Source organism: Leopardus geoffroyi, chromosome D1 (genome assembly GCF_018350155.1).
Source record: "Leopardus geoffroyi isolate Oge1 chromosome D1, O.geoffroyi_Oge1_pat1.0, whole genome shotgun sequence".
Lineage (NCBI taxonomy): Eukaryota > Metazoa > Chordata > Mammalia > Carnivora > Felidae > Leopardus > Leopardus geoffroyi.
The window spans coordinates 98658743-98685178 of NC_059329.1; the positions used below are offsets into that span (position 1 = coordinate 98658743).

General features: G+C 53.4%; 1 protein-coding gene and 1 long non-coding RNA gene across 2 annotated transcripts in view; one reads left to right on the forward strand and one right to left on the reverse strand.

Moving 5' to 3' along the window:
* The first annotated feature begins 898 nt into the window (after positions 1-898).
* CREB3L1 (cAMP responsive element binding protein 3 like 1) overlaps positions 899-26436 on the forward strand; it is a 35467-nt gene continuing 9929 nt past the window's right edge. The window contains exons 1-3 of the mRNA XM_045486684.1: positions 899-1529; positions 20271-20499; positions 23746-23930. Of these exons, the coding sequence (XP_045342640.1) occupies positions 1428-1529; positions 20271-20499; positions 23746-23930 (516 nt within the window). The 5' untranslated portion in view covers positions 899-1427. The remainder of the gene's footprint in view (positions 1530-20270; positions 20500-23745; positions 23931-26436) is intronic.
* LOC123602266 lies at positions 4372-16124 on the reverse strand. Its single transcript, XR_006714430.1, has 3 exons — positions 16011-16124; positions 13411-13522; positions 4372-6514 (listed from the first exon to the last, which is right to left on the reverse strand). It is a non-coding gene; the product is annotated as an uncharacterized LOC123602266 (long non-coding RNA).

Below are 26436 nucleotides of genomic sequence, written 5' to 3' on the forward strand. Positions count from 1 at the left end.
TTAACTGCAGTGACATCTCTGCCTCTTTAGGGCCTTTTGGTTCCTGAGCTAATTAAAAGCCCCAGACAGAGAGAACACACTTAATCCTATTAATGACTTGTGGGCAAGAACCAGTGTGCTCAGCCCTCTCAGGGAGCAGCTTTCTGAACCACCTCCATTTGTTCAGGTGCCTGGTGATTGTTTATCAGCCCTTTCAAGAGATTAAGCTGTACTCCTGAGCAAGCCACTTAGGTAATGGATCCAGGGGACCTGGGGATGTTTGGTGATCATGGGGTTGTGCAGCCAGCCACACTTGGCAGGATCCATGCCACTGTTCTTCAACTTCTTTCTGTCCTGAGCCATTAAAGAGATGATTGAACAGAAAAGGGGTCCTCACCTCATTCTGCCATTCACTGGGTCCTTTCGCACACAGAAAAGCTGGGTACAGTCCTTGCCCTGAGGGATCTCAGAGTCCAATGGGGTCATAGACTTGTGAGCAATGACAGTAACACCTTAGACTCGCCACACCGGAGGTAAGCACACTGTGTCCCTTGAGTATATAGGATACCACCTGCTCCAGCCTGCGGGCCAGGGAAGTCTTCCTGGAGGAGGAGATATGTGAAAATCTCCCCATCCAGAGACCTGCTGAGGGGCCCATGGATGGAACTCCCTGACTGAATTTCTAGCATAAGGGCTGGAAGAATAGCAGTCACTCAGCTCCCTCATGAACTTGAGAGTGGCTGGCAAAGCCTTAACGAGATGCCGAGGTTACAGGAGCAGTTATTGGCTCCAGGCTAATTTTACTTCCAGACCCTAGAGATCAGACACATTGGCAAAACATTAACTTGAAGATGTCTCTTTAAAAGAGGAGGGACCATTCCCCAGGCCTCTCCCTCTTCTCATTAATATGAAATTTATCGTGAATATTGATGTGGGGGCGTGGCGCTTCGGCCAGCTGGGCTAACCAGCCAGGGGTTCCCGGTTTCACTGAGAGGAAAGTGACAGAAGCCGTGCAGAGGGAGGCGCAGAGAGAGAGCGGAGCGCCGGGCAGCCACCCAGTCTCGGGGGAGCGCTCAGCTCCCCCACCCCCGGCTCCCACCCTGTCCGGGGGGCTTCTTAGGCCCTCAGCCCCACTCCCAGGCTCCCCATGGAAGCCAGCTGTGCCCCAGGAGGAGCTGGAGGAGGAGGAGTCGGCTAAATGCTCGCGGTGCGCCCGGGGCCCCAGAGCCCAGCCAGCTCCGCGCCTCTGCCCTAAGGCCCCCGCGCCCCCAGCGCCCCCCGCGCCCCCTACCCGGGGCTGCGCCGCCTGCGCCCGCCCCTCCCCGGGGCTTCGCCCCGGACCTGCCCCCGCCCGCTAGCCACTGCTCAGGCAGGAGCTCTGGGCCGGGTGCGCCGCCGCCCTGGAGTAAGGGAAGAGCAGGCGAAGAGGGTCTCCGGAGCCGGCCGCGATGGACGCCGTCTTGGAGCCCTTCCCGGCCGACAGGCTGTTCCCCGGATCCAGCTTCCTGGACCTGGGGGATCTGAACGAGTCGGATTTCCTCAACAATGCGGTAAGATGAAGGGTCTGCGTCCCCCTTCCACCACTCCGCACCCCTCTTCGCGGCGCGCCTGGGCCCCCCGGAAGGACGGGACTACACATCACTGGGCAGAAGCGGGGGAGGGGGTTCGGTGCAGGGTCCCATAAGGACACGTGTATAGAGCTCTGAGATTTGGAGACTAGATACCTCGACACCTCCCTAGTCCCTGAACGTGGACCGGAGCCTCTGAGCTTGCGCCAGTGCACACCCCTCCTGGGGGCTCTGTCCGCGGGTACGTTGACCTCCGCCTTCTGGGGGAAGGGGACGTCGAGGCGTCGGGGCCAGCCGATCCTCGGATATGAACCCGAAAGACACCAGTCCTGCCCCCCGCCCACGTCTTCTAGCAGTCCTCTACCCACCCCCGGGTTCCGGGACCAGATTGGGTGCAAAGTGGCGGCGCCCCTTCCTGCGCCCCCTTTAGGACCTCGGTGGCTCCGCGGTTGGTTCTCCGCTGGGGGGCGCACGGGGAAGTGTTCGGAAGGCCTAGGACCCGACGCGCCTTGGGGGGCCAGAGCCGTACCCGGGTTGTGAGCCAGACCTGGAAACTTAGGGGTGCTGCTGCGGCAGCCCCAGAGAGTCAGCCTGAGATTCCCCAGGGAGGGAACTAACGCTCAGATGATCAGAGCAGCACAGGGTGATAGTTCAGGAAGAGGGAGATCTTTCCCCCCATCTCGGTGTCTCTAGGTCTGTTTCCCTGTCCCTCTCGTCTCCTTGACTTTCTTTCTCTCCCTGTGTCTTCATGACTGTCTCTGTCTCTGAGCTTGTCCTTCTCCTCTCTCTCTTCCCCTCCCTCCCTAAGGAAACGTGGCTTCTCTCTCTTCTTCCCTCCCTTCCTCCTTCTCTCAGGCTCAGCCCTAAAGCCCTGCTGAGGGGAGGGGCATGGGCTCCGCAACCCAAGAAAATATTGGGTTCAGAAGGGCCTGCTGGGTTGAATCTGGTGGGTCCCCCCTCCATGCAGTGAAATGTCAATCCTACTCTCCCCCCTACCCCGCCTGGCTCTCTCTCTCTCCCTCTACACACACACACACACACACACACACACACACACACACACACACACACCATCTAAGGGGTGCTGGCTGGCCTCTACCTCCTGGGATTAAGATGAACTTGGCCAGACAAGAGCCAAATGCATAGAGACTTCAAGGGTTGTACATCTTGGACTTCCGTCTAAATTGTCCCAATTTGCTAGACTGATGGTGGGGAAACAAGCCAAGGGACAGGAACCTGAGTCAGGGCGGCGTGGGGTGTGAGGTCTCCCAGCCCTCCATTAAGGAGATCTGGGTCACCCTGTTCTCTGAGGACAGCCCCCGGTCCCAGTCAAAGGGAGCACACTTCTGCACACAGGCCAAGTGGAGGAGGGGAGAGGACTTGTAGTGGGAAGACCTGGGTTCTAGTCCTGCCTCTGCTTCTGCCTCCCCCTGTGAGCCTGGGCCATGCCACCAGCTTTCCTTCCTGCACCTCTGCTTCTTCATCTATAAAATGGGGAGAGGTTGGATCAAGTCTTGCTAAGGATGGTCTGGCACAGATCCTAGGAGTAAAATGGCAGGGACTTAGGGTTCCATACCCCCTTCCTGAAGTTGGTAACAGATACTGGTCAGAGGGAGAGGGGTTTGTTGGAGTTTGTACCCTTGCAGCCAGGGGGGAGTGGTAGAGCCCCCACCACCACTACCACCATGAGGTGCCCTCAGCAGCTCTGAGTAGGGCTTTCTTCTGAATGAACTCTGCCGCCTACAGCCTCTTCCTGCTGCTCCATTCAGCCTTGTGTCCCCAGCTGCTCATCTGGGCCTTGGTCCAGCGCAGGAAAGGAGGCAGGATCAGACAGTGGTATCCAGCCCTGGAACTGGGGAGGGAAAGCCCTGCTGGGGAAACTCCTGACCTTGAACCTAGGCAAGGCCAGGCCAGGCAGGGAGAAAGGAAAGGATTTCTAAGAGGAGAGACCAAGAACTCCTGGGCTGGGAATCAGGAGATTTGGTTCTATAGCTGTCCTGCCACCAGCCAAGTGGGCGGTTCAGGCAAGTGACTTTTCTTCCTCTGGGCCTTGGCTCCCTCATCTTAAAAATGGAGATACAGGGGCGCCTGGGTGGCTCAGTCGGTTGAGCAGCCGACTTCGGCTCAGGTCACGATCTCGCGGTCTGTGAGTTCGAGCCCCGCATCGGGCTCTGTGCTGATGGCTCAGAGCCTGGAGCCTGTTTCGGATTCTGTGTCTCCCTCTCTCTGACCCTCCCCCGTTCATGCTCTGTCTCTCTCTGTCTCAAAAATAAATAAACATTTAAAAAAAAAATGGAGATACAGATCCTTCCCCATAGTGTTATTATAGAGATTTAGTGAGAAAATTAATTAACAATTAATGTAGGAATGTGCCTGGCAGGTAAGTTTCTATAGTTAACTTATTCCAGAAACTAGATGGGGTTGTGGTAAGACCCACTCATCCAGGAGTTGCTGCGTGACCTTGAGCAAGTCATTTTCCTTCTCTGGTACCTCCACTTAGATGTCTAAGATCCCTTACAGTTGGGACCATGTACCAACCCTACCCCCCAACGCCTTCTTCCTTCTGCATGAGGATAGGAAAATGTTTCCAAGGTACGGATGGGAAGGGATGGAGTCTGTGTGCTTCTCAGTCTGGAAGATGGAGAATAGGGTATTCATTATCCTTCTTAAAAATCAGATAAAACCCATAGAGTCACATGAGAAATGTGTGTGCTCTGTTGCTCCGTGCAAAAAGAATAAAAATTATGCTCACCCTGAACACAACTCTGTCAGAAATACACCTTTGCTTGGACAGAGACAGAATGAATATGCAGTTCAAGTCCAGTGTGCTTGGAGGTGGTCAGGGGTACTTTATTTTTCCCTTTATGCTGTTCCCAGCTTATCTATGTGATTCTCAGAGACACTCCTCCAAAGGGGCTGCCCTTCCTACCGGATGTGGGGGAAGGGGGCTTCTCCTCCCTCTACCTCTCCCACAGTTCCTGATGTGGCCACTGGAGAGCCCTCATCCCCTGTATCCTATTATCCTTCACCCCCTGGGCAGGTATGAGGGAGGGTCTGGTGCTCAGAAAGCTGAGACAAAGGGCCAGAGAGAGAACAAGTTGTGTCTCCAGATAGAGACACTAGGGCTGTGTGCATCTTGCCTTCTTCTTCTGGCTAAGGAAAAGGGATGACTCTGGTTTCTCTAGAGGGAAATGGCTCTGGATCCCAGAGATGCCCCAACTGGGAGGGTGTGGGGAGGAGGAAGAGAAGGAGGAGTGCTGTTGTCTCAGAGGGGAGCAGCAGGAAGCTGCAAGGATGTTTGCTCAGTACATTCATTTACCTCCCAGGCCAGGTGTGGGAATGACTGGGACCCAGGCACCAGCCCAGGGGAAGGGGGGTGCGGGGGCTAAGCCAGGCCCATAGCCTGGCTTCTCCTGAGCTAAATAGAGAAACAGAGAACCACTACAACCACCACCCCAGCCTTGGGGGATTAGGGAGATTAGAGAAGTATGTGCATTTGGGTGTTCCTATGTCTGTGTGTGGGCCTTTAACAGCCCCTAAAAGGGGAGGGGTGTGTGGTGTGTGTGTGTGTGTGTGTGTGTGTGTGTGTGTGTGTGTGTGTGTTTCTCTTTAAATTCTCACCAACAGGAAAGAGGACCTAAGGGCCAAGGCACTCTGGTCTCAGAGTAGAATCCCCCAGAAAAAGGACTAATGGAGGAGCCAAAATCTTAGGGCTCCAACTCAGGAAGGGAGATCTCCCCACCTAGTCCTCTCCCAAAACACTGAGTTTGTTTGGGGTCTTTTGTGTTTGTGTCCCCCACTGAGATACAAGCTCCTTGAGGGCAGGGGTTTATCTGTTTTGTTCACTGCAATATCCCCAGTGCCCAGTACAGTGCTTGGCACAAAGGAGGCCTCAGTCAACCATGGCTAAATAAAGGAAAAGGGACCCAGGCCAGACCTCACATATTTTAAGGAGGAGGAAAAAGGGTGCTTAAGCTCACCTACTCCCAGCCATCAGGATCCTGCAGCCCATATACTGTCTCTGAAATTCAGAAGGGATTTCCACAATTTCCAATGAGTTGTCATTGCCTTGAGCCATCCCCATCCTATGGCATGGACCCCCGCAGCCCCCAGACTAGGATAGTCTATAATGATTTGACCTGCAGCAAATCTGAACTTGTGGCCTAGGCCTCGCCCTTGAACACTGGCTCTGGGGCTTCCATCTTTCCCAGTTTTCTCTTGTTCAGGTTGCTCTGGGACTCCTAGATCCACACTCAGCTTAAAACTAAGTCTCTTCTAGTCCTGCTGCAGGGCCTTTGCATATGCTGTTCCTGACATCTAGAATGCTTTCCCTCCAGTTCTCTCCATCTCATCTTCCTCAATGCAAATGTCACCTCTTTAGAGCAGCCTCCTGACCACCTCAGGTGGGACCTCCTATTTTCTACTTCAGTCCTTTGATTTCTTCACAGCCCTCATTCCAGTGTGCAGACATCTTATTGGCTTATTGTCCATTTCCTCCATTAAGAAAGCAAGCTTGCAAGTTCCATGAGAACAGAGACCCTGTCAGTTCTGTTCATTTCCATAAACCTAACCTGGTGCCGTGACAAAATAGGGGCTTAATGTAGAAAACTCCATCATAAGGCAACGAGCCAAGTCCAAACTTTAAATTGTGTAAAATGTGGAGTTATGTGACTTCAGGATCAATGAAAAAGCAATCATTTTCAGTGGGTCCATACTATTACAAAAAGCACAAAAGTAAAGATTGTGAAACCTTACTACATGCAGCAGACCAACCTGAGAAAGCTCCAGAGGAACACGAGACAGTCACTTCTTTATCCACGGCCCAGAGATAAGAGCTTCGCCCACCTTTATTTGAGATGGGCTCCACAAGCAGAACAGAGACAAGTTTTGCATTGTAGTGGACTTTGCTCCATTTCAAGGATTTACTTGAAATTTGTAGAGGAAATTACTTCAGACCAGGGCAGTCCCTATAAGGGAAGGAGAGAATGCTTTTTTTGTTTTTTGAAGTTCATTTACTTTGAGAGAGATTGAGAGAGAATGCACGAGCCAGGGGAGGAGCAGAGAGAGGAGAGAGAGAGAGAACCCCAAGCAGGCTCTGCCCTGTCAGCGCAGAACCCGACTCGAGGCTCGATCTCATGAACCATGAGATCATGATTAAGAGTCAGATGCTTAACCGACTGAGCCACCCAGGCGCCCCGGGAGAATTTTTTTTTAAAAAGACAGGCCTGAGTGTTCAAGAAATGTATTGATAATTCCAGAAGGGAACCCAGGGTTCTCAGGGTCCTGGCCGGACCAGCCCTGAGGGTGATGGGGATACTGGATCCCACAAAAATTCTGCCTGTACCCCAATCTACTATGAGGTCCCTCAGGCTTCCCTGGACCAGCTGGGACTTTGCTTGGTCCTTCTTCAATGCATACATCCAGTTCTTTAACAAATGGGCACCGAAGGAGCCCTATGCTGGTCACTATGCATGGTGACCTCCAGCCACTGACAGCCAAATGAGAGGAGAGAGAGGGAATCACAGTGGCAGCACCACAGGGCGCCGTAATGGAGCTGAACAGGGCGGGAGCCTGAGGAGTATCCAGCTGGGGTGGAGGTCACAGAAGGCTTCTCAGAGGAGGGGACCTGGCACACTCCCTCCATATTGGTTCCATCCCATTGGCAAAGGAGTTTCTGGAAGGCACTGTCTCTGAGATTGGAAAGGAGGGGACCTCTCACCTCTGTCCTCAAGGCAGGGGTCCCATGGAGTGGGTCAAATTGGGAACAGAACCACCTCCTCTCCCTCTCATTCTCCGTCTCTCCCTCTCTCTTCCTCTCATTCTGGTTTGCACTTTGCTAGGGTGAGAAAAGTTTGGGCTCTCAGATATCAGAGGGGCCCCGCCTCCATTTGCACCTACCGCCATCCTCAGAGCACCATGGATGCCTAGAGCATTAGGGGCAGAGACAGCAGCGTGCCTGGCCTGTGAGAGGAGAGGCCCCACATCCCATCCCACGCCCTGTCCTCATACTCACTTTGGGATGCTGCTCCCCAGCCCACCTGGGAACTTGGACCTTTGCTCTCTGTAACTCCTGGGGCTCCCCAAGAGGGTCTATTTATGTCTGGCCTGGCCTGGCTGCTGTGCCAGGAGAGAAGAGATGAAGGACACATCCATCTTGTGTCTCCCCCTCCCCATACCATGTGCCTCCTGCAAGTCCTGGTACAGAGTCCCTCCCGGAGCATCCCTCTCTGGGACCTGGCTTGCCCCTGAACCTCCCTCAAGAAACCAGCTCCAGATGCTGAAGAACAAGCTGTTCTTCTGGAAGTCTCTGCGCTCCAGGGGGCAGGATGGAGGAGGAAGATTTGGGTGGAGTTAAGTCAAGACCATGAGCATTGCTCTGGCTGGAACACTATGTAACCCCCTCGAGCAGACTAGAAGTCAGAATTAGTGGCAGGGACCCTTGACCGGGATAAGGGAGAAGGTAAGCATGTGGGGGGTCTGGTTCCGGAAAAGCTGGGAGGGGTAAGAAATGGCCCAGAGCTCTGACTGTTGGAGACAATATGTCAAAGGGATTGATTTCCTTGGAGTGTCAGAGGTCCTGATCCCCATGACCTGGACATAGCATATCATCACCAAGGCCAGCTTGACAGCCGGGGCAATAGTAGGCTTCCCTGCTGCCGGGTTCAGTGTGCCTCCTCTCCCAACTCTCCCAGGACAGAGCCCTGCTGTAGCTTCCTTGCCCCTTGGCTCTTGGCCCAGGAGCCATTTCACCCATCCCAGAGAGGCTGACACATCTGGGCTGGGCTGTGTGGTCCAACATAACAGCTGGACGGCAGCAGCTGTCCCCCCTTTCCCCTTCCAAAAGAAAAACAAAAACGAAAGCAGCAAAGGAATAAGGCAGGCTCTTCGGGCCCTCACGGAGAGCCAGGAGGCAGTTTTACAGCAGTGATTGAGGGGGGCCTGCTTCCAAGGCAGGCAGGCCCGAGCCTTTGCCCACGTGTGTGTCCCTCTGCCCCGACTGTCCTCACCTCTCCTCACCCTGTTTCCCTAACTCCCTGTGTGACCTTGGGCAAATCACTTCCCCTCTCTGGGCCTTGGCTTCCTCACTGCTGAACTAGACTGAGAATTCTTTGAGAGCAGAGAATGACAGACGATCATTTTTGTCTGTCTGTTGGCTAGTTATAGCTATAGTGACCGAGTGCTGAGGAAATGCTTATTTATTGGATGGATGGAAGGAAGGAAGGAAGGAAGGAAGGACGGACGGGAGAGAGGGAGGGGTGATGAATGGATAGACAGGTAGATAAACAGACAGTGGAAGAAAGGACACTTCCACACATCTAGCTTGAATGGTACTTTTTTTAAAAGTGGATTTTATTTTTTATTCAGGTAGTGAATTTTAACCTAAATTCCACATCTACTTTTCACTTTACCATAATAGCCTCTTCTATCAAAAAAGAATATATCACGCACGCATAAAAATTATAAAATATAATAAAATGGATACGTGTGTACTCACTACCTCATTGAAGAAATAGACCCGGCCCTGAATATCTGGAACTCTCAAAGCTGCATGAGTTTGAGGGAGAGGGGTGCTGTAGACTGTGAAACCAGTCCACTCTGGGAAGATTCTGAACAGGGATGTCCTGAGACCCCGTGACTACTCCCAGATCCAACTTGTCCAGACAGCAAGTGCACAAGTCAGATAGCAATACCTCAACAAACACTGGGGAGCTGAGCCATATCTGAGGTGGGGTGTGATGGCCATTAATGGTCACCTTTAACTGCTCAGACCTGGGAGCAAATCCTGGCTCTCACCATCTGTCATCCCTGTGACAGATGCCTTAACTTCTCCCAGCTTGTTTTCCTCATCCATAAAGTATGACCGTAGAACGTAGGGTTCTTACAAGGATTCAATTAGATAAAGCCTCGCACAGTGCCTGGCACGTAGTAAGTCCTCCATAAACTATAGTTGCTACTGCTGGTTTTATTCTGATTGTCATTGTCATGGCCTGAAAGGAAGGCCCCCAGCATTGGACAGCCCTTGGAGGAATGGCCCACCTTCTCCATCCCTGTGATGAGCCCTGGTTGTAGGGATTTTATTTTCTTATCTGTCTGACCTCTTTGGAGCCGGAAGGCTCTTTTGGGTAAAGCAAAAAGATGCCAGACCCCTTCTCAGGGCTCTTTCTGGGCTTCAGGAGAGAGATGGCCAGGGATGAGCTACATCAGGGCCCCAGGGGAGGACCCGGTGCATGGAGTTTGGGGCTGTATATTGTACCTGGTCCTGTACTAGGTGTTGGGATGGGGCAGCAGAAAATCAGCCATTCCTTCAACAACCAGTGTTTTCATGTGTGCTTAAGAGCACAAGCTCTGCAGTCAAGTCTTGGCTTCAAATCCTCATTCAGCCTTTTGCTAAATGAATGAACCTGGAGAAGCTACTTAACTCCTCCGTGCCTCAATTTCCTCAACTTTTAAATGGCGGTACTAACTTACCTTCTGAAAAATAAAATGATATACCACATGGAAGGAGTTAGAACAGGGCCTAGGACATAAATATTAGCTATTATTATTATTAGGCACACTATATCCCAGACCCTGTGTGACGCCCAGCAGAGGGTTCAAAGATGAACTCTATCCTGGATCCTACCCTCAAGGAGGTGAAAGTTTAGAAGGAGAGATGGGTCCCACTGTGCCTACTTAGAGTTCAAGACATGATATTAACCAGTGACCCAACAGTCTATAAGTGCTATGGTGGTTCAACAGTTGGTACAGGTAGGCAGTCAAGGAAGGCTTCCTAGTGGAAGTGACATTTTAATTGGGCCTTAAGGATGACAGTAGTTGGAATGAAGAGAGATAAAGGGCAAAGGCATTCCAGACACAAGGACTGGTATAAGCAAGGGCCCTATGGCAATGGAGTTCACAGCAGTTTCGAGGAGCTAGGAGTGCTCATCCAACTAGGATGGAGGGAAGAGAAAGATGAGGGGCTCCATCTATAGTGGTAAGTTGAGACTCATTTATAACAGACCTTGAATACCATTCTTAGGAGCTGGGAGTTTTTTCAGCAGGTGGGAGATATTTCTGAGCTGGACACAATGGTGGTCCCAGCAACTCTGAACTGTCTCAGTGCTAGGAGGTCTAGGGTCCACTAGGAATGAGCTGTCAGCCTGTGTGGATGATAAAGGGGCCCTCCCCAAAGGGAGAAAGAATTGTGAGCCCTCCCTGAGTCTGGGGCAGCCTGAAGCAGCAGCTGACCCCAGGTCCCTTCTCTCCTCTGACTTCCATCCCGCTACCCGATGTGACTTGCACCCTGGGCTAGGAGTACCAGTTCCCATCAGGCTCTATCATCCCCAGCCCTCAGGGCCAGGCCCAAGGCAACTCCACCCTTGCAGAGGAACAGGCTTCTCTCTTTGGAGCTGAGAGCTCCAGTCTGTGAACCCTTCCTCCTGGCCCAACCCCAGGGCCCTAATGGGGTTCCCCCATCCCTCATATAGCTCAAGACCCTCCACTCTCAGGCAAGGCATGTCCCTGTTGCGCCCAGGGGTCTCAAAGGATCTGAGCCCTCCTTCTGAGGCCAGCCTAGCCTGGCACCTCACCTCCTTGGCCCTCCCAGCCATCAACTGGGACAAGATGCCCAGAGCCCTTTTCATCATCCTCCCAGAGAGGAGGCCCAGCCCTGCCCTCTGCTGCCCCAAGGCCTTCACCCCTTCCTCTCCCAGAGCTGCAAATCAGTTCCACATTCGGGATCTGGCATGCACTATCTGCTCAGAACTTTCCCCTCCCAGTTAGCTCAGGCTCCCATCTCCCCCCACCCCACATGGTCAGCCCATGGGGTCTGCAGAAGGGGAAGGACTCCTGCCTTCCGTGACCCCTTTAGAGGGCTGAGAGGGAGCTAGACTATGGCAAGGCACCAGAGGGACTATGGACAGGAGGCCCTCTCAGGGAGACATGAAAGAGAAAGGGTAGAGGGGGGTGGGGCAGAGGCAGAGCTTGAGTGAGCATAGGAGGGGATGAAGGGTTGGGGGTGGTGAGGGAAGGAGCGAGGTAGTTCCCAGCTCAGCACATTCCTGAGACATCTGGACGCTCTGGAAGAGCCCCAGCTGGCCCGCAAGGCTGTGGCTCCAGCTTCTCTGCTCTGTGATGTCAGGACCCAGCAGTCCCCCCTCCTCGCAGAGTCCCACTGGCCTGAGGTCCACCTTGGGGCTGAGTGCTGGGGTCTCCTCCCCAGACCCCTCACTCTCAGTGAGCAAGGACGAGGCCCCTGAGGCATGGAGGAAATCCCTAGCCTGGAGGAGGGCCTGGGCATGGCGGGTGGAGGCCAACACGGAAGACCTAGAGGTTTGCCCAAGCAACTGACTCAAGGAGATTCCTCTTTGGAGCTGATGCCAGCCCCTCCCTTCTCCTTGCAAGGGAGACAGAGACAGAGGAGAGACTCTGAAAATGGCTGCTTACCTCAAGCTGTGTGATCCTGAGCCGGTCTGCTCCTTCCCTGGCTCTCAGTTTTTCTCTCTGTAATAATAACAGCTACACTTCAGTGAGACCCTTCTCTGTGTCCTGCATTGTATCAAGCACTTTACAAATATCATCTCATGTAATCCTCACGGCAACCTAGTAGTTAGATAGAAGTACCCCCATTTTACAGCTGAGACTGAAGCTCAGAGAGGTTAAGTAACTTGCCCAAGGCTACACAGTAGGTAGCAAAACCGAGATTAGAACCAGATCTGTCTGCCTCCCTTGCTCTTAATCATTGAACTACACTGTCTCTGTAAATAAGAGGGGGTGGACCTAATGATGCCAGAATTCTTTTCAGCTCGAAAACTGTAATGATTTTTTTTGGCTATCGTGGGGCTCTTCAAGAAGGGCAGGGGCAGGCATTAGTCACACACTGGGTGGGGGAAGGAGAACAGAGGCAATTGGCTTTGAAGCATCTGATGGCTCAGGAGTCTTTGGAGGTCCCCTCCCTCGGAGTCCCAGAGAGGTCCAAACCCCAGAGGCTGGAGCCACAGCCTGATCTCCAGCCGAACCCAGGGGTCCCACACCTTCCCTGCAGGATTGGAGTAAATAAGGAGAGAGAATGCAGCTTCTTCCAAAAATAAAACCTGAGGACAACTCAGACAGGCCAGGACAGCTGAGGAAGCCAGAGGCCGAATGCTGAGTGCACTGGAGAGAGGGAAGAGGCCAAGGGAACTCCAGCCAGAGCCGGGTGGCAGGCTCCAGCTGAGGAGGGCCTTCCAGCTGGCCAGGGGCCGGAAGAACAGCTTGGCCAGGTGGCCACTAGGCTTTGTTGACACTCTTGGGCCTAACCAAACCGTGGGGCAGCTCCTCCAGCACTAAGCAGGGGACTGTGGTCCCCAGGTACCTGGTCTGTCTGGGGCTTAAGAACAAAAAGGCCTTGGGAAAAAATAACCTGGAAAATGGGTACAATAGGCCCCACTAGGGAGGAGCCGAGGGAAGGAGTCCAGGAGCATGGAAACTCTGCCTGGAGCAGGAGCAAGCTGGCACTGAAGCGGAATTCAGGGCAGTCATTCCTGGAGGCTCAGCTACAGAAAAAGGGCCTCAGTCCATTAACTCACTGGCACATTCCTTCATTCACCCACTCATTCAGTCCATCGGTCAGTCACTCAGCAAACGCCTGAGCACCTACCATGTGCTGGGACCAATGCTAGGCTTTGGAGATACACATGAGAATTGGACACAGCAAGACACAGAAGCAGCATGGCTGGATCGTTTCAAGCTATACTAAGGCACTTGGAAACTATCCTAAGGGCAGTACGGAGTCATTGATGGACACTGAGGAAGAGAGTCACACAGTCATGTTGTGTTAGAAGATCCCTGTTGATGGAGGTGGGGAATGCTTAGGAGACAGATCGGAGTGCCAGCCTTAGCTTACCTTCATAAATAGGGTAGTCACATCACTAGTCAGAAAGTCTTGTGAGCAGGAATTAGGCTTTGTTCATCTCTGTATCCACAGGGCTGGGCACGTAGTAGGTGCTAAGTAAATACTGGAGAAATGCAGAAGAGATGAACAAATGGATGTGATTAGACACCCTTATTCTCCAGAGGTCCCCAGTGCCAGCCCTGGCACTTAGTTGTCAGTGTCCTGAGCTGTCCCACAGGGATCCTCTGGCCACTGCCTATGGACCAACATCTCCAGCAGCCAGACCGTGGGCTGCCGTGCCCTCACTGGGGCCAGTCACAGCTAATCCCAGCCCTGGGCGGCGGCATTCACTGCCATCGCTTCCTCCTGCCCAGACAGCACCTGGCACTAGCCCCAGGGTTGGGCCACGGTACATGGGCTGCCTGGTGAGAAGATGCCAGGGGCTGGCCAGGAACCTGCAGGCCAGCTCTCCACTTTCCTGAGGCATCTGTGGCCTGGGCAGGGAAGGGTTACCAGTGTCAGGGGAGGGAACTGGAGAGCCAGACCAACGGGGCTGGGGGCTACAGAGAATGCACACACCGTGCCCCCGCCCAGGCCCTGCTCTGCACAGAAGCAGCCTGTGGTGGATGCCAGCCTGCCCTTTCCTCTCTCCCTTCCTCCCTCCAGCACACTCACAGAAAAGCTCCATTCCCATACTGCCCCTCCTCCAGTCCCAGCCCTCACTGTCCCAGCCCCAGGCGAGCCTGGGGCTCCCAGAGCTCCCTCGCTGGGGGTCATATGACTCAGGCATGTGGGTTGGCGCAGTCAGCATTTAGTTCTGTGGTGGTGTGAGATGTTGTGTGTGTTCAAGTGAGAGCGTGCATGACTACGTCTATGACCATCCCTGGGGTGGCCGTGCATATGTGTGTCTGCATAGGACACTGTGTGTCTGTCTGATCACGTCTGAGGAGTGCGTCCACTTGGGGCCTGTGTTGGTGCTTGCCAGTGTCAGCCTAGGTGAGCCCATGAGCGTGTGTATGTGCAATACAGTACCTGCCCCAGGCTGTACGTGGAATGTGCCCATGGGTGTGGATCTTACATCGGGTGGTGTCAGAGAAGTGGTGTTTCCTTATGTAAGAAGGAACCCCACAGCCCACGTCTGTGTAGCACATCCAGACGTATGCACACACATGCACACAGAGGGAAGCATTTCTGCTTATTTGGACTTGGGCTCTGTGGTGAATAGTTCGGTAGGGGGAAAATATGAAACCTCAGCAGCCGCCGTCCCTGGGCCTGTGGGGAACGGGGGATGAGAGTGAGGTTGGAGGTTGGAACAATGTGCCCCCCCTTAACCCCCCCTGCCAGGAAAGCTCAGGGAGGGACTGGCTCCAGGGACTGGAGAACTGGCTGCATCCCTTCCCAGTCCCCAGGGAGGCCAGGGCAGAGGAAAAGAGCCCATTCTCTGAAGACTAGTTCACTTCACCCAGTCCCTGCCTGCCACCCCTGCCCCAATAGGAACACAGTCTATAACAGATGGGGAAACTGAGGCCTGGAGGAGAGACACCACCTGCCCCTGCCCAGGTCTCAGAGCACAGCTGGATCTTGAACTGGGGGGGGGGGGGGGGGGCGCATCCCGAGTCTGAGTCCAGGGCCTTTTTCCCTTCAAAGGACAGCCTTTGATTCCGGCTCTGGGAAAGGGACACCCAAATGCCTGGATGGTGATGCATAAGGACAAGGAGGGCCTGACAACTGGATACCCAGGGGCCCACCTCCCCTCCCTGCTCTCTCTTGAGCCTACCCTTCCCCGTCCCCGCCCCCCCCCCCCCACACACACTCAGGGCACAGCACTGACTCAGACTGGTGGCCCTTCAGCTTGAAATGGGGTCGATTTTCTAGTGACCACGAGGCAAGTAACCGTCCGGGAATGTATGGGTCGGGGGCGGGCGCGTGTGGGCCCAGCCTGCGGGGGAAGGGAAGAGGGAAATGTGAGAGGACTCTCCTCCCATCTCTCTCCAGAGCTCACTCTCTCGGAAGGAATGTCCGGGCTTGGGATTCCCCCCCACTCCTTATCCCACAGCTCAGCCTGGACCCACTCCGGTCTCCTCCCTCCTTTCCCCAAGCACAGACTGAATCAGCCGGGCCGGGGGAGAGGCAGAAGTCAGGAACAGGGGGTGCAGGCACCACCGGGCTAGGGGCCAAGGGAAGTGAGTGCTCTGAGGCTGCCCCAGGTCGAGGGAGAACCTTCTCCCACACTCTCAGCAGACAGCTGCACCCCCAGAGCTTTTCCGTCTCTCTGCATTGACCCCCGTGGGGGAATTACGGGAGGGGAACTGAGAGTAGCTTCAGATGGTCCTATTACCGCCCCAGGAGCGTCCTCACTCCCCACTCCCCGCGACCAGGGACCGAGACCGCCTTGTCCCATCAGTGCGCCCTGTGATAGCACTGTTCCAAGAGGGACGGAAGGAGGTGAGCCGGAAGAGCGGTGAAGGGGCTTAAGGACTGGTGCCCGGCCTTCCCTTGGAGCCAGGGACGTCGGGGGAGACCCTCCCTCTCCACTTCCCCCTACTCGCCGCGCGGGGTCAGGAGCCGTGCAACCGATAAGGGTCTTGGGACAGCGGGGCTGCTGGTCCCACCTGGAAGCTCTAAGGAGCCATCCCGGCCTCGGCCCCAAGCGCTGAAAGGGACACACAGCCGGACCTCGCGCTGCAGGCCCTTCCCACGCCCCGGCTTTTCGCGAAGCACAGAACCCTCCTCCGCCTGCGCCCCGCCGCCGCCGCCGCCGGCTGCCCGCAGCCTCCTCCCATTGGCCAGGAGCTCCGCGGGCTCCACCAATGAACACGCCGGACTCCGGCTCGGGGCGGCCCCACAGCGCGCCGGCCTTAATCTCCGGCCCGCAGCGCGCGGCTGGGGGCACCGGGTTCTTCTTTATTTAAATTTAAAGGGCAGGCGCCCGAGACCTGGCTGCCGGACTGGGTGCTGCCGGGAGAGGTATGCGCGGGGGTGCGAGCAGGAGAGTGCGATACCAATCCTCCGAGAGGGAGGAGCAGAGAGAGGAGCCGGGGCTGACTGCGCGTGGCCTCCGAGAAGGAGCTTGTATTGGCATGACTGTAGGAAAAAGTCTTTAACGAGGAGGGAAACAAATCATAATATTTCCTTCTCTGGCTTCCCATCCCCGTTGCCTGGCAAGGCACCCCAGAACGCTCACCCCCTACCCCCAAAGAACCCTATCCCCCCTCTGAACGTTGACCCACGACCCCCTGATGTTCATAAATGTAACCCTCCTTCCTCACCGGGGCAATAATTTCCTTCAGATAGTCTGAAACCTCAGCTTTTAGCGTGTGAATTAGGGGTAGAGCTGGGTGTGGTTGGGGGCAAACATGGACATGCTGGAGCTGAGGAGGCCTGAGGTCCCCAGAGTGGGCTTGAACCCCTCCCTCAACATTGCCAACTCTGTGACTTTGGGTAGGTGGCTTTCTCTCTCTGGACCTCATTTTCTTCATTGGCACATGGGGGTGTGAATGGGAGGTGAGGACCATGGGCTTTCTCGAGTCCCTTCTGCTTCTAATGTATTGATGATATAACTGAGCTGCTTTGACAGACCAGGCACCAGATAGAAGAAGTAAGGCTACAAAACCCTCTGAAGGGTTTTGCCAGTCCCTTCTGGCATGCTGGCATGAGCAGGAAGTTGGCCTGGAGGTGATGAGACATGCCCACCATTGCCACCAGAGGTCCGACCATCACATAAGGAAGCCCTGAGCAAAGAGGACCGGGTTTTCTGAGTGTCCTCCACCCCCACCCTGCCTGCCCCTTGGCCGCCCTCCCCTTCCACTTGGCTCTCATTTTCTGGAAGCTCCATCCTGTTAGGCCTTGGCTGCTGTTTCCAGCAGGTGGGGTGGGGGCTGCTCACAAAAGGGGGCCAGCTGAGCTCCCTGAGCAGGTTCCTGTGGGCACCCCAAAAGGGGTCTCTGAGAAGGACCTGGCTTATCCTGCCTGGAGCCAAGGCCTTCAGGGACCCCAGCCCAGACTGGAGGAAGTATTTCTCCTCTCCCAGGCCCCAGGAAAGGGCTTGGCAAACCCTTATCGCCTGAGAAGCAGCTGCTGGAGAAATACCTTAGCCACTGACTCACTGTCCTCCCTTCTTCACAACCCCCTCCCACTGGGCCCCACACCAGGCCTTTGAGAGACCCTGCAAGAGTGTGCGGGGGCAAAGCGCCCCCAGCTGGGCTGGCCCAGGCCCTGCAGAGGGTACAGCTAGCACAGTCCTGCCTGTGGCTGGCTGGCTGGTTGGCGGGAGGGGGTGGGAAGGGGATGCCCTGTAAATGGCCTTAGTGTAGGATCACAGTTATTCTTAGAGATGTGTTTAGCTGATGCTTCTGACCTCCTGATTCTGTCTCACCCCAGACATTGATAGATAAATGACCTACTGATGGCATTGCCCTCTGGGGAACAAGGACCTGTCCCTCCACCGATGGTTATCATGGGCCAGGTGCTAGGATCCAGCAGGGGAACAAGATACAGACCGTGCCTCAGGGGGTTTTCAGTCTGGCAAACAGGCAATTCTTGAACAGAAGAATGTCTGCTACAATTGGGAAAGGACTGGGCAATGAGGGGTTGTGGACACTTTCCTGTTGTACTTGACTCCCTGGGCCTCAGTTTCCTTATCTGTCAAATGCAAATACGCAACTTCCTTATCTCATTGGGTAATTGTGAGGATTAAATAAAATTGTGCATATGAAAGCACTTCAGAAAGTTAAAATCGCAACAAAACCATAAGGTGATGATAAGTTCTGGCAAAGGGGGAAAAGGGGAGAGTACCTGAGTCAATAGTTTTCCACATTTATTTTGTCCTTGATTCTCTGATCATTCTTCAGCTCAGCTCAGCTCAGGCCTGGAGTTAGGCTTTTAGGAACTGCAGTTTCCATACTTATAATGGCTAATAACCATTGAGTACTCACTACATACTAGGCACCATTCTGTTATATGTATTCGCTGTATATGTGTTCTATATATAAATGTTATATGTACTTACTTTACCCTCGTAATCCTATAAGGTGAATATTGAGCACCCAACAAATATTTGATCATCATGACAACACTATAAAATAGGAACTATTATTTCCCCTTTACAGATAGGGAAACTGAGGCACTGAGAAGCGAATAACTTAGCAAGTCATGGGGCTAGAATCAAAAACAAGTCCATCTGACTGCACAGATGGTCATGTGGCTCTGAGCCTTATTCTCAGAGGGCTTCTCTGTTCACCCCTTCAGGACTGGGGCAGGCTTTGAGTATTCCACGCCAGAAAGGGCCAACAGCTCCAGACCTTGAACCAATCCCCCAGAAGCCAGTTGTTAACCACTCACCAGGTGGGATGCCAGGGCCTGAAGCAACCCCCTCCCACCATCTCTTCCAACCCACCAGCAAATTCATTCAGTCAGTAAATAATGAACAGCAGGAGCATGTCCTTACATGTTTATAACTCTTTAGAGAGGAAAACAATAAGCACCTACTATGTGCTAGCCACTGGGTGCTTTATTAATAATAAGAGGCAATGTTTGTTGAGTAATTATTATGTACCAGGGGCCATTATAAGTGCTTTATATGTATCAATTTAATTCTTACAACAATCCTAGGGCACCTGGGTGTCTCAGTTGGTTGAGCATCTGACTTCAGCTCAGGTCACGATCTCACGGTTTATGAGTTCGAGTCCCGCATCGGGCTCTGTGCTAACAGCTCAGAGCCTGGACCCTGCTTCAGATTCTGTGTCTCCCTCTCTCTCTGCCCCTCCCCTGCTCATGCTCTGTCTCTCTCTGTCTCAGAAATAATTTTTAAAAATTTTTAAAAATTCTTACAACAATCCTAACAAACTATTATCAGTCTCACTGTACAAAGGAGGAAATGAGACAGAGAGAGGTTAATTAACTTTCCCAAGATCTCAGAGACAAGTATTTTTCAGACTTTTGTGTTTCTGAGAAATATATTTCACTTCATTGCCAAGTACCTATACACACACACACACACACACACACACACACACACACACACAGACAAGATGAAAACCTCACAGGTATTTAACTTCACTGTGTGTAGTGCACTCTGATCCTTCCTATTTTTTCTGTTTTATTTTTTCTTAAATCCTGGTTGTGACCTACTAAATTGATTTCACAACCCATTAATGAGTCACCACCCACAGTTTGAACAGCACTGAGTCACAGCTAGAAGTATCAAGGTCAGGATTCGAACCCAAGCAACATGGCTTCAGAGTCTAATCTCTTGGCATAAAGAAGGAATGTCTTGGAAAGGGGAGAGTCTGGTGGCATGAGGACAGGCAGGGCTGTGCTAATGAGAGGAGTAGAAGCCTCGATAATCCCACCACCTTTCACTCTAGCAAAAAGATAGTACAAAAGTCATTAATATTGCCTTTGAGATGCAAACGTGCTGGCATAGACACACATTCTTTACTTAGTCTTCCCATGAAGTAGGGTGGACAGAGAAACAGACTCAGGCAGTCTGAGTGATTGAGCCAAGGTCTCAGAGCCAGAACTACAGCATAGCATCCGGTCACCTGTTCAGGAATGCTTTTACGCCCTGCACATCTTACTCTTGAGAATGACGACAGTGAGGCTGGAAGTGGCAGTGGAGACGATGGTGGTGAAGGTAAAGTGGTGACAGCGGTGACGGTCATGATACAAACGATACTAGTTGGTCCTGAGGATGTGGGTAGTGGGGAGGTTGGTGGCAATGGCGGTGGCATTAATGATGGCAGGAAGAATAACGGGCAGGTTGCACTGACAGCGGTGGTGGTAGCAGGCCTGAGGTGGGGGGCAGCACAGCAGCACCTGTGCCCCCTTCCCAGGCTAAGCTCACTGTCCCTGCTTCCCTCCTCCTTCCCTAGCATTTCCCTGAGCACCTGGACCACTTCGCGGAGAACATGGAGGACTTCTCTAATGACCTGTTCAGCAGTTTCTTTGATGACCCTGTGCTGGACGAGAAGAGCCCGCTACTGGACATGGAACTGGACTCCCCCACACCAGGCATCCAGGCTGAGCATAGCTACTCCCTGAGCGGTGACTCGGCACCTCAGAGCCCCCTTGTGCCCATCAAGATGGAAGACACCACCCAAGGTACAACAGGGTAGAAGGACCTAAGGACAGCACGGGCCCAGGAGGGGAGGAAGCTTGTGAGGGGTTGGAGGGTGGGGAGGCCTTCAGGCTAAGACTCCCAGAGGCACACAGGGGAGTCACCCACAAACACCTCTCAGAGGAGTTCGGCCTCCTGCCTTTTTGTTCTCGCTCATATCAAACCCATACGGGCACTTCTCAAAAGGCTGTTTTGCTGGCTTAGATCAGTTGTGAGCAACGGGGTGGTTCCTGGACCAGCAGCGTCACCTGGGAACTTGTTAGAAATGCAGATTCTCAGTCCGCCCAGACTTGCTGGATCAGAAACCATGTGGGTAGGGCCCAGCCTTCCAGGTGATTCTGATGCACACTTGGGTTTGAGAACCACTGACTTAGAGGAAACAGTGGGGGGAACTAAACCATAAATGTGGACAAGTTTCTGAGACTCTGGAACCTTGCCACCCTCTCATACTGCACTGTTCTCTGAAATGCTGCCTGGGAGAGATGCCTGCACCCTAGTTTTATTCCTGAAGGTATAGTTCCCTAAAGCTCCCCTCCAACCAACCCCCCCCCCCACCTCCTGCCTATTTAAGCAAAGGGCCCTTTGAGTCTCTCCTGGTAACCAACACTGGACAACCCCAGACTGTGCCCCACCTAGAAATGGCCCCTTTGGATGTTTCCTCAAATACAGGTGGTCCTGGCCCTGTCACATTTGGTTAGGTGATCATGGATACATCTCTTAGCCTCTATAAAGCCTCAGTTTCTTCATCTACAAATGGGAATAACTATAAATATTTCTATAGTACTGTGTGGTTTACAAAGTATCTTCATGTTAATTATCTCATTTATCTCTCACACTTTTATCTTTATCTCACACTTTTTTCTTCTCACTTTTATCGTAATCCCCATTTGTCTGATCAGAAAAATGAGGCTTCAGGAAAACTAAGCTGTTTGGGTCACACACACAGTAAAATGCATAGTAGGGACTTGGGAGCAAGCAAGCTCCTTGATACTAAACCTCACACCCTCGCCACCACATTTTTCTGGCTCAAGGGCCAGCAGGGGGTACTGGGTTTGAACCCAAACAGGCTTTGGTGTGCATCCTGATGCCTCCACTAGCTGCTGTGTGATCTTGAGCAAGTTGCTTAATCTCTCTGGGCCTCCATTATAAAATGAAGATAACACATGTGCCATAAGTATTCTGGCCTTGGGGTGGGGGGCGGCGCCTGTGTGGCTCAGTCTGTTTACTGTCAGACTCTTGATTCCAGCTCAGGCGGTGATCTCGCAGTTCATGGGATCGAGCCCCAAGTCAGGCTCTGCAGATTCTGCTTAGGATTCTCTCTCCCTCTCTCTGACTGTCCCCTACTTGCTCTCTCTTTCTCTCTCTCTCTCAAAATAAATAAACATACATTAAAAAAAGAACTCTGGCCAGAATTTTTAAACATATACATAAAGTACCCAGTTTAGTGCCCAGTACATAATATATAAAAAGAATTAGTGAACATTTTAATTGTGCATATAAAAGTCCTATTTAATAGGACTAGGCTAGAACCTAGGACTAAAACAATGAACGTTTAATTCCTCTTTCTCTTCAGAGGACAATGGTTTTGAATGAGTTTCTTAATATTCTTATCTATTAAATGGGGATGATAATAATAGTGCCTGCCCCATAGGATTATTGGGAGGGATAAATGAGTTCGTATGTATAGAGGGCTAAGAGCTGCACTTAGCTGTTTCTGAGGGTCTTTGAGATTCCCCAGGGGCAGAGATGGGATGTTGTACCCCACTCCACTCACCCCTGAGGGCAGGGCCACCACCTGGGCTTTAAATGGCTGCAGGGCTTGTGGCTGCAGAGGTCTTAGCTTCCCGACATGCCCTGGCCTCTCAGCCAAGCCTCTGGAAGTCATGTCAGTTAGTCCTTAGGCCCCACCCTGGAGAAAGGCAGCATGTGGGGCAGACCCCCTCTCATGGCAGGTTCTCCATCCACCCCCGCTAGGCTAGCCCAGCTCCTTGGCCTCCCCAAGTCTATTTTTAGAGCAATTTGTCTGTGGGCCCTTTGCAGGGGCAGCTTCCCGGAGGCCGGACAACTGGCCCTGTAATTTGGGAAGAGTGTGGGTGTTCCTGGAGCCCTGGGGCAGCCTGTGGCCCAGAGCCAGGGCGTTCAGGCTCCCAGCTGGGTGGGGCCTCGTTTCTGAGGTGGGACCAGGCACCACTGACCCCTCTCCCTACCCACAGCAGGCCCCAAAGGCCAAAGCCCCCTCGCCCTTTCCCTGCACACTGGCTCCCCAGACCTGCGCCTCACCTCACCGCTGCCTGGGGCCTGCTGGGGCCACCGTGGGCAGGGCTGACTTAGGGTACAGGACTGTAGACACTCATCAGGAAAAGGGGTGATGCCTGCCAGCCCTGTGGCCCAGGTGAGGCCAGAGCCCCACTAAGTGGGCAGGAAAAGGACACTGCCATGGGAAACCTGAACATCACACCTCACCACCAACATGACCCCCACCCCCATCACCAGGTCCTGTGGATTCTCCCTCCCACATCTGTCCCCAATATGTCCCTTCCTCTCCATCCCCACTGTCACCTCCTTTCCTCAGGCTTCATCTTCTCTCGCTGGGCTATTTCACCAGCCTGCTGAGACTCTCCCTGCTTCTGTCTTGCCTGCAGTCAGTCCAATCAATGCATGCACACACGCAGAATGATTTTTTTTTTTTTTTGATATTACAAATCTGAGTGCGCTTAAAACCCTTCAGTGCTTCCCCATTACCTTTAGGACAAAGTCACAGCTGTGAGTCTGGCCCATCTTCCCCTTTCCTTTCCATTCCAGCTGCCCTAAACTTGCTTGTGACTGTCACTAGGTCCCCAGCGCCTAGCACAGTGCTCAGCAGATGTTCCCTGGATGGCAGCCATTGTAGTGACCATAGCTAGCTTTTATTGAACATTTACTTCTTGCCGGGCACTTTTACAGATGAAGAAGCTAAGGCTCAGAGAGGTTAAGCAACTTGCCTAAGGTCCCACAGCCAGTCAGGAGGGGTCCAGATCTGTTGTCCACACCTGCTGTGTGAGCTGCTGAATGAAGAAGATGCCCCACGTCTTCTGGCCCCAGCCTATGTCACAAGCACCCCCCTCTGCCCTTGCCTGCCTGCTGCCCTCCGTTCCCTGGCATCTCAGTCCAGAGGAGCTCCCAGGGGGAGGAGGGGGGCAGAGCCCTCTGCTCGGGGAGTCCCCTGAGCCTGGTCCTGCCCCCTTCCCCAGACGTGGAACAGGAAGCATGGGTGCTGGGACACAAACTGTGCTCCGTCATGGTGAAGCAGGAGCAGAGCCCGGAGCTGCCCGTGGACCCTCTGGCCGCCTCCTCAGCCATGGCTGCTGCTGCTGCCATGGCCACCACCCCGCTGCTGGGCCTCAGCCCCCTGTCCAGGCTGCCTGTCCCCCACCAGGTGAGCCTGGGGACGGTTCCCAGGGGCTGAGGGAGGGAGGCAGGGTGGTGGGTCTCTGTGGGAAGAGGCTTTCAAAGCCCTGTGTACCCCAGGGCTACGTGAACTGGGAGCCACGTGACCCTTGGGACTGAGGGTCAGAACTCCCATGGACCCCCTCTCCTTCCTAGAACGGGCACAAACCGTAGCACCCTCGGAGTAAGCTGGGGGCCTCACTGTGTGCAGAAGGAAGTTTACAAGGACCCAGGCAGGGCTGAGCATCAGGGGCCTGGTTCACGGTCTCAGAGATAGACATGGCACAGGCCGTGTTATTTTCTCAGAGCATCAGGACTTTAAAAAGGAAAGACCAAATATGAGAATTCGAAAGTTTTGCTGTACTTCAGTTGTATATGCTCATGAGATCAACGTTTTTTACCTCATACACTCATGCCATCACCCCCCCTCCCCCCACCTCCCACCACCACCACCCTCCACGATACATGGATAACAGCATTCAGCTATAGATCCAACATCTGAAGAGCCTCCTGGGAACGCCAGGCCAAGTCTCTGGGCCCTGCCTGTGTCCTGTCTCTGGGCACGTTGCCTTCTTTTTATTCCTTCAGCTTCCTTGTCTGTAAAATGGGAGCATGAACTGGCTCTAAAAGGCTTCTTGGCCCGGAGTCTACAATCTAAGGGCCATCTTAAAATCCCTAGTTACGGGTTTGACTAGCTCTGCCCCCTGCTGGCCACGCATCTCACCCGATCAAAATGTATGTGGCCAAAGGCAAGCTCAGCCCCTCCCTACCCCACCATCAACCCGTTGGACCAAGGGTCTGCTGCAAAGGTGGAGGATCTTTTGTGACCACCTCCAAGGCTGGCTCAGCAACTCCTCGGGCCTTGGCAAAGCAGGAAGGGAAGGCGCGGCAGCAGCCGCCAGAGTCTTGGAGGTTGGGCACGTGCCTCAGAGAAGGAAACTGAGGCTCAAGGAGCTAAGCGACTTGCCCAGAATCACACAGTCAGAAATAATGAACGGCATTCCAAACTCTGCAAGACCCAGAAGCCCACACTTCCCACTCTAGTGAGGTCACGACACCCTTGTGGAAGGCACAGGAACCAGAAGTTGGCATTGTCAGTCACAGGCTGTGGGACCCACCCTTTCCATCACAATGCCTTCTCTGTCACTTGAGGGCTGAGCTAGGATGCAGACCAGGGAGTCTCCAAGGTCTCTGCCAATTTGAACCTTCTGCGATTCTTACTCATCTGCCTAAATTGGGGATTCTGTGTCCCACCCAGAATATCATGACCTCTCCCTGCTGGCTGCAGAACCAGAGGGGAGCCTTGGTCCTGAAATCCAGCACCCAACAACACAGTGCCTTCCTCAAAGACAACACCACTTAGGTGCATGTTGATCATCATGTGTAGGCAGCCATGCGTGTTCTTGATGTCCTTTCTGTAGCAGCAAGTGGGAATATAAAGAAATAGGGATGCGTGTTTGTTTAAAACATAGATCTAGGGGCGCCTGGGTGGCCCCGTCGGTTAAGTGGCCGACTTCGGCTCAGGTCATGATCTCGCAGACCGTGAGTTCGAGCCCCGCGTCGGGCTCTGTGCTGACAGCTCAGAGCCTGGAGCCTGTTTCGGATTCTGTGTCTCCCTCTTTCTGACCCTCCCTCGTTCATGCTCTGTCTCTCTCTGTCTCAAAAATAAATAAACGTTAAAAAATTTTAAAAAAAAACATAAATCTAGTTCTGTTAGTCCCTTGCAATCCAACCCTTTAAGGGCTCCTTATTGTTTCAAACTTCCTTGTCTGGTCCCTTTCTACCTTCTGTGAATCCTCCCACCACCCCCACGCCACCCCTTCGCCAAGCCATCTGATCTTGTTTCCTACCCCTCCACCCCTGGCACACACCCCTACCCTCTGGACACCCTGAATACTGAGTTTCCGGATCCAGCCATGCTCTCTGGCCTCTGTGCCTTTGCAGATACTTTTCCCTGCGCTTGGAATGCCTTTCCCCTCACCACTGGCCCCATCCTTTATTTGGAACATTCCTGTTTATACTTCAGGACTCGTTTCAAACTTCAGTGGCTGAGGGAGCTTACCCTGAGCCCCCAGCCAGTTCATGCCTTCTTAGTCTGTGCTGTTGTTACTGCTCACTGAACAGCTTCAATGTGCCAGACGTTACCTCTCATCCTCTCTGCAAACTCTCTGCAAACCACATAGCAAACCACATAACACCATACCATGGCCTACCGCCTACGTGGCCTTCACAGTCCGTGCAGGGCAGCCTCCACTAAAAAAATGGCCTTGGCCTTGGAGGTCACAAGAAGCTCTCCTTCTCTGAGCATAAGGTCTAAACTACAGTGGGGCACTTGGGTGGCTGGGTCAGTTGAGCGTCCGCCTTCGGCTCAGGTCATGATCACACAGTCCGTGAGTTCGAGCCCCGCGTCAGGCTCTGGGCTGATGGCTCAGAGCCTGGAGCCTGCTTCCGATTCTCTGTCTCCCTCTCTCTCTGCCCCTCCCCTGCTCATGCTC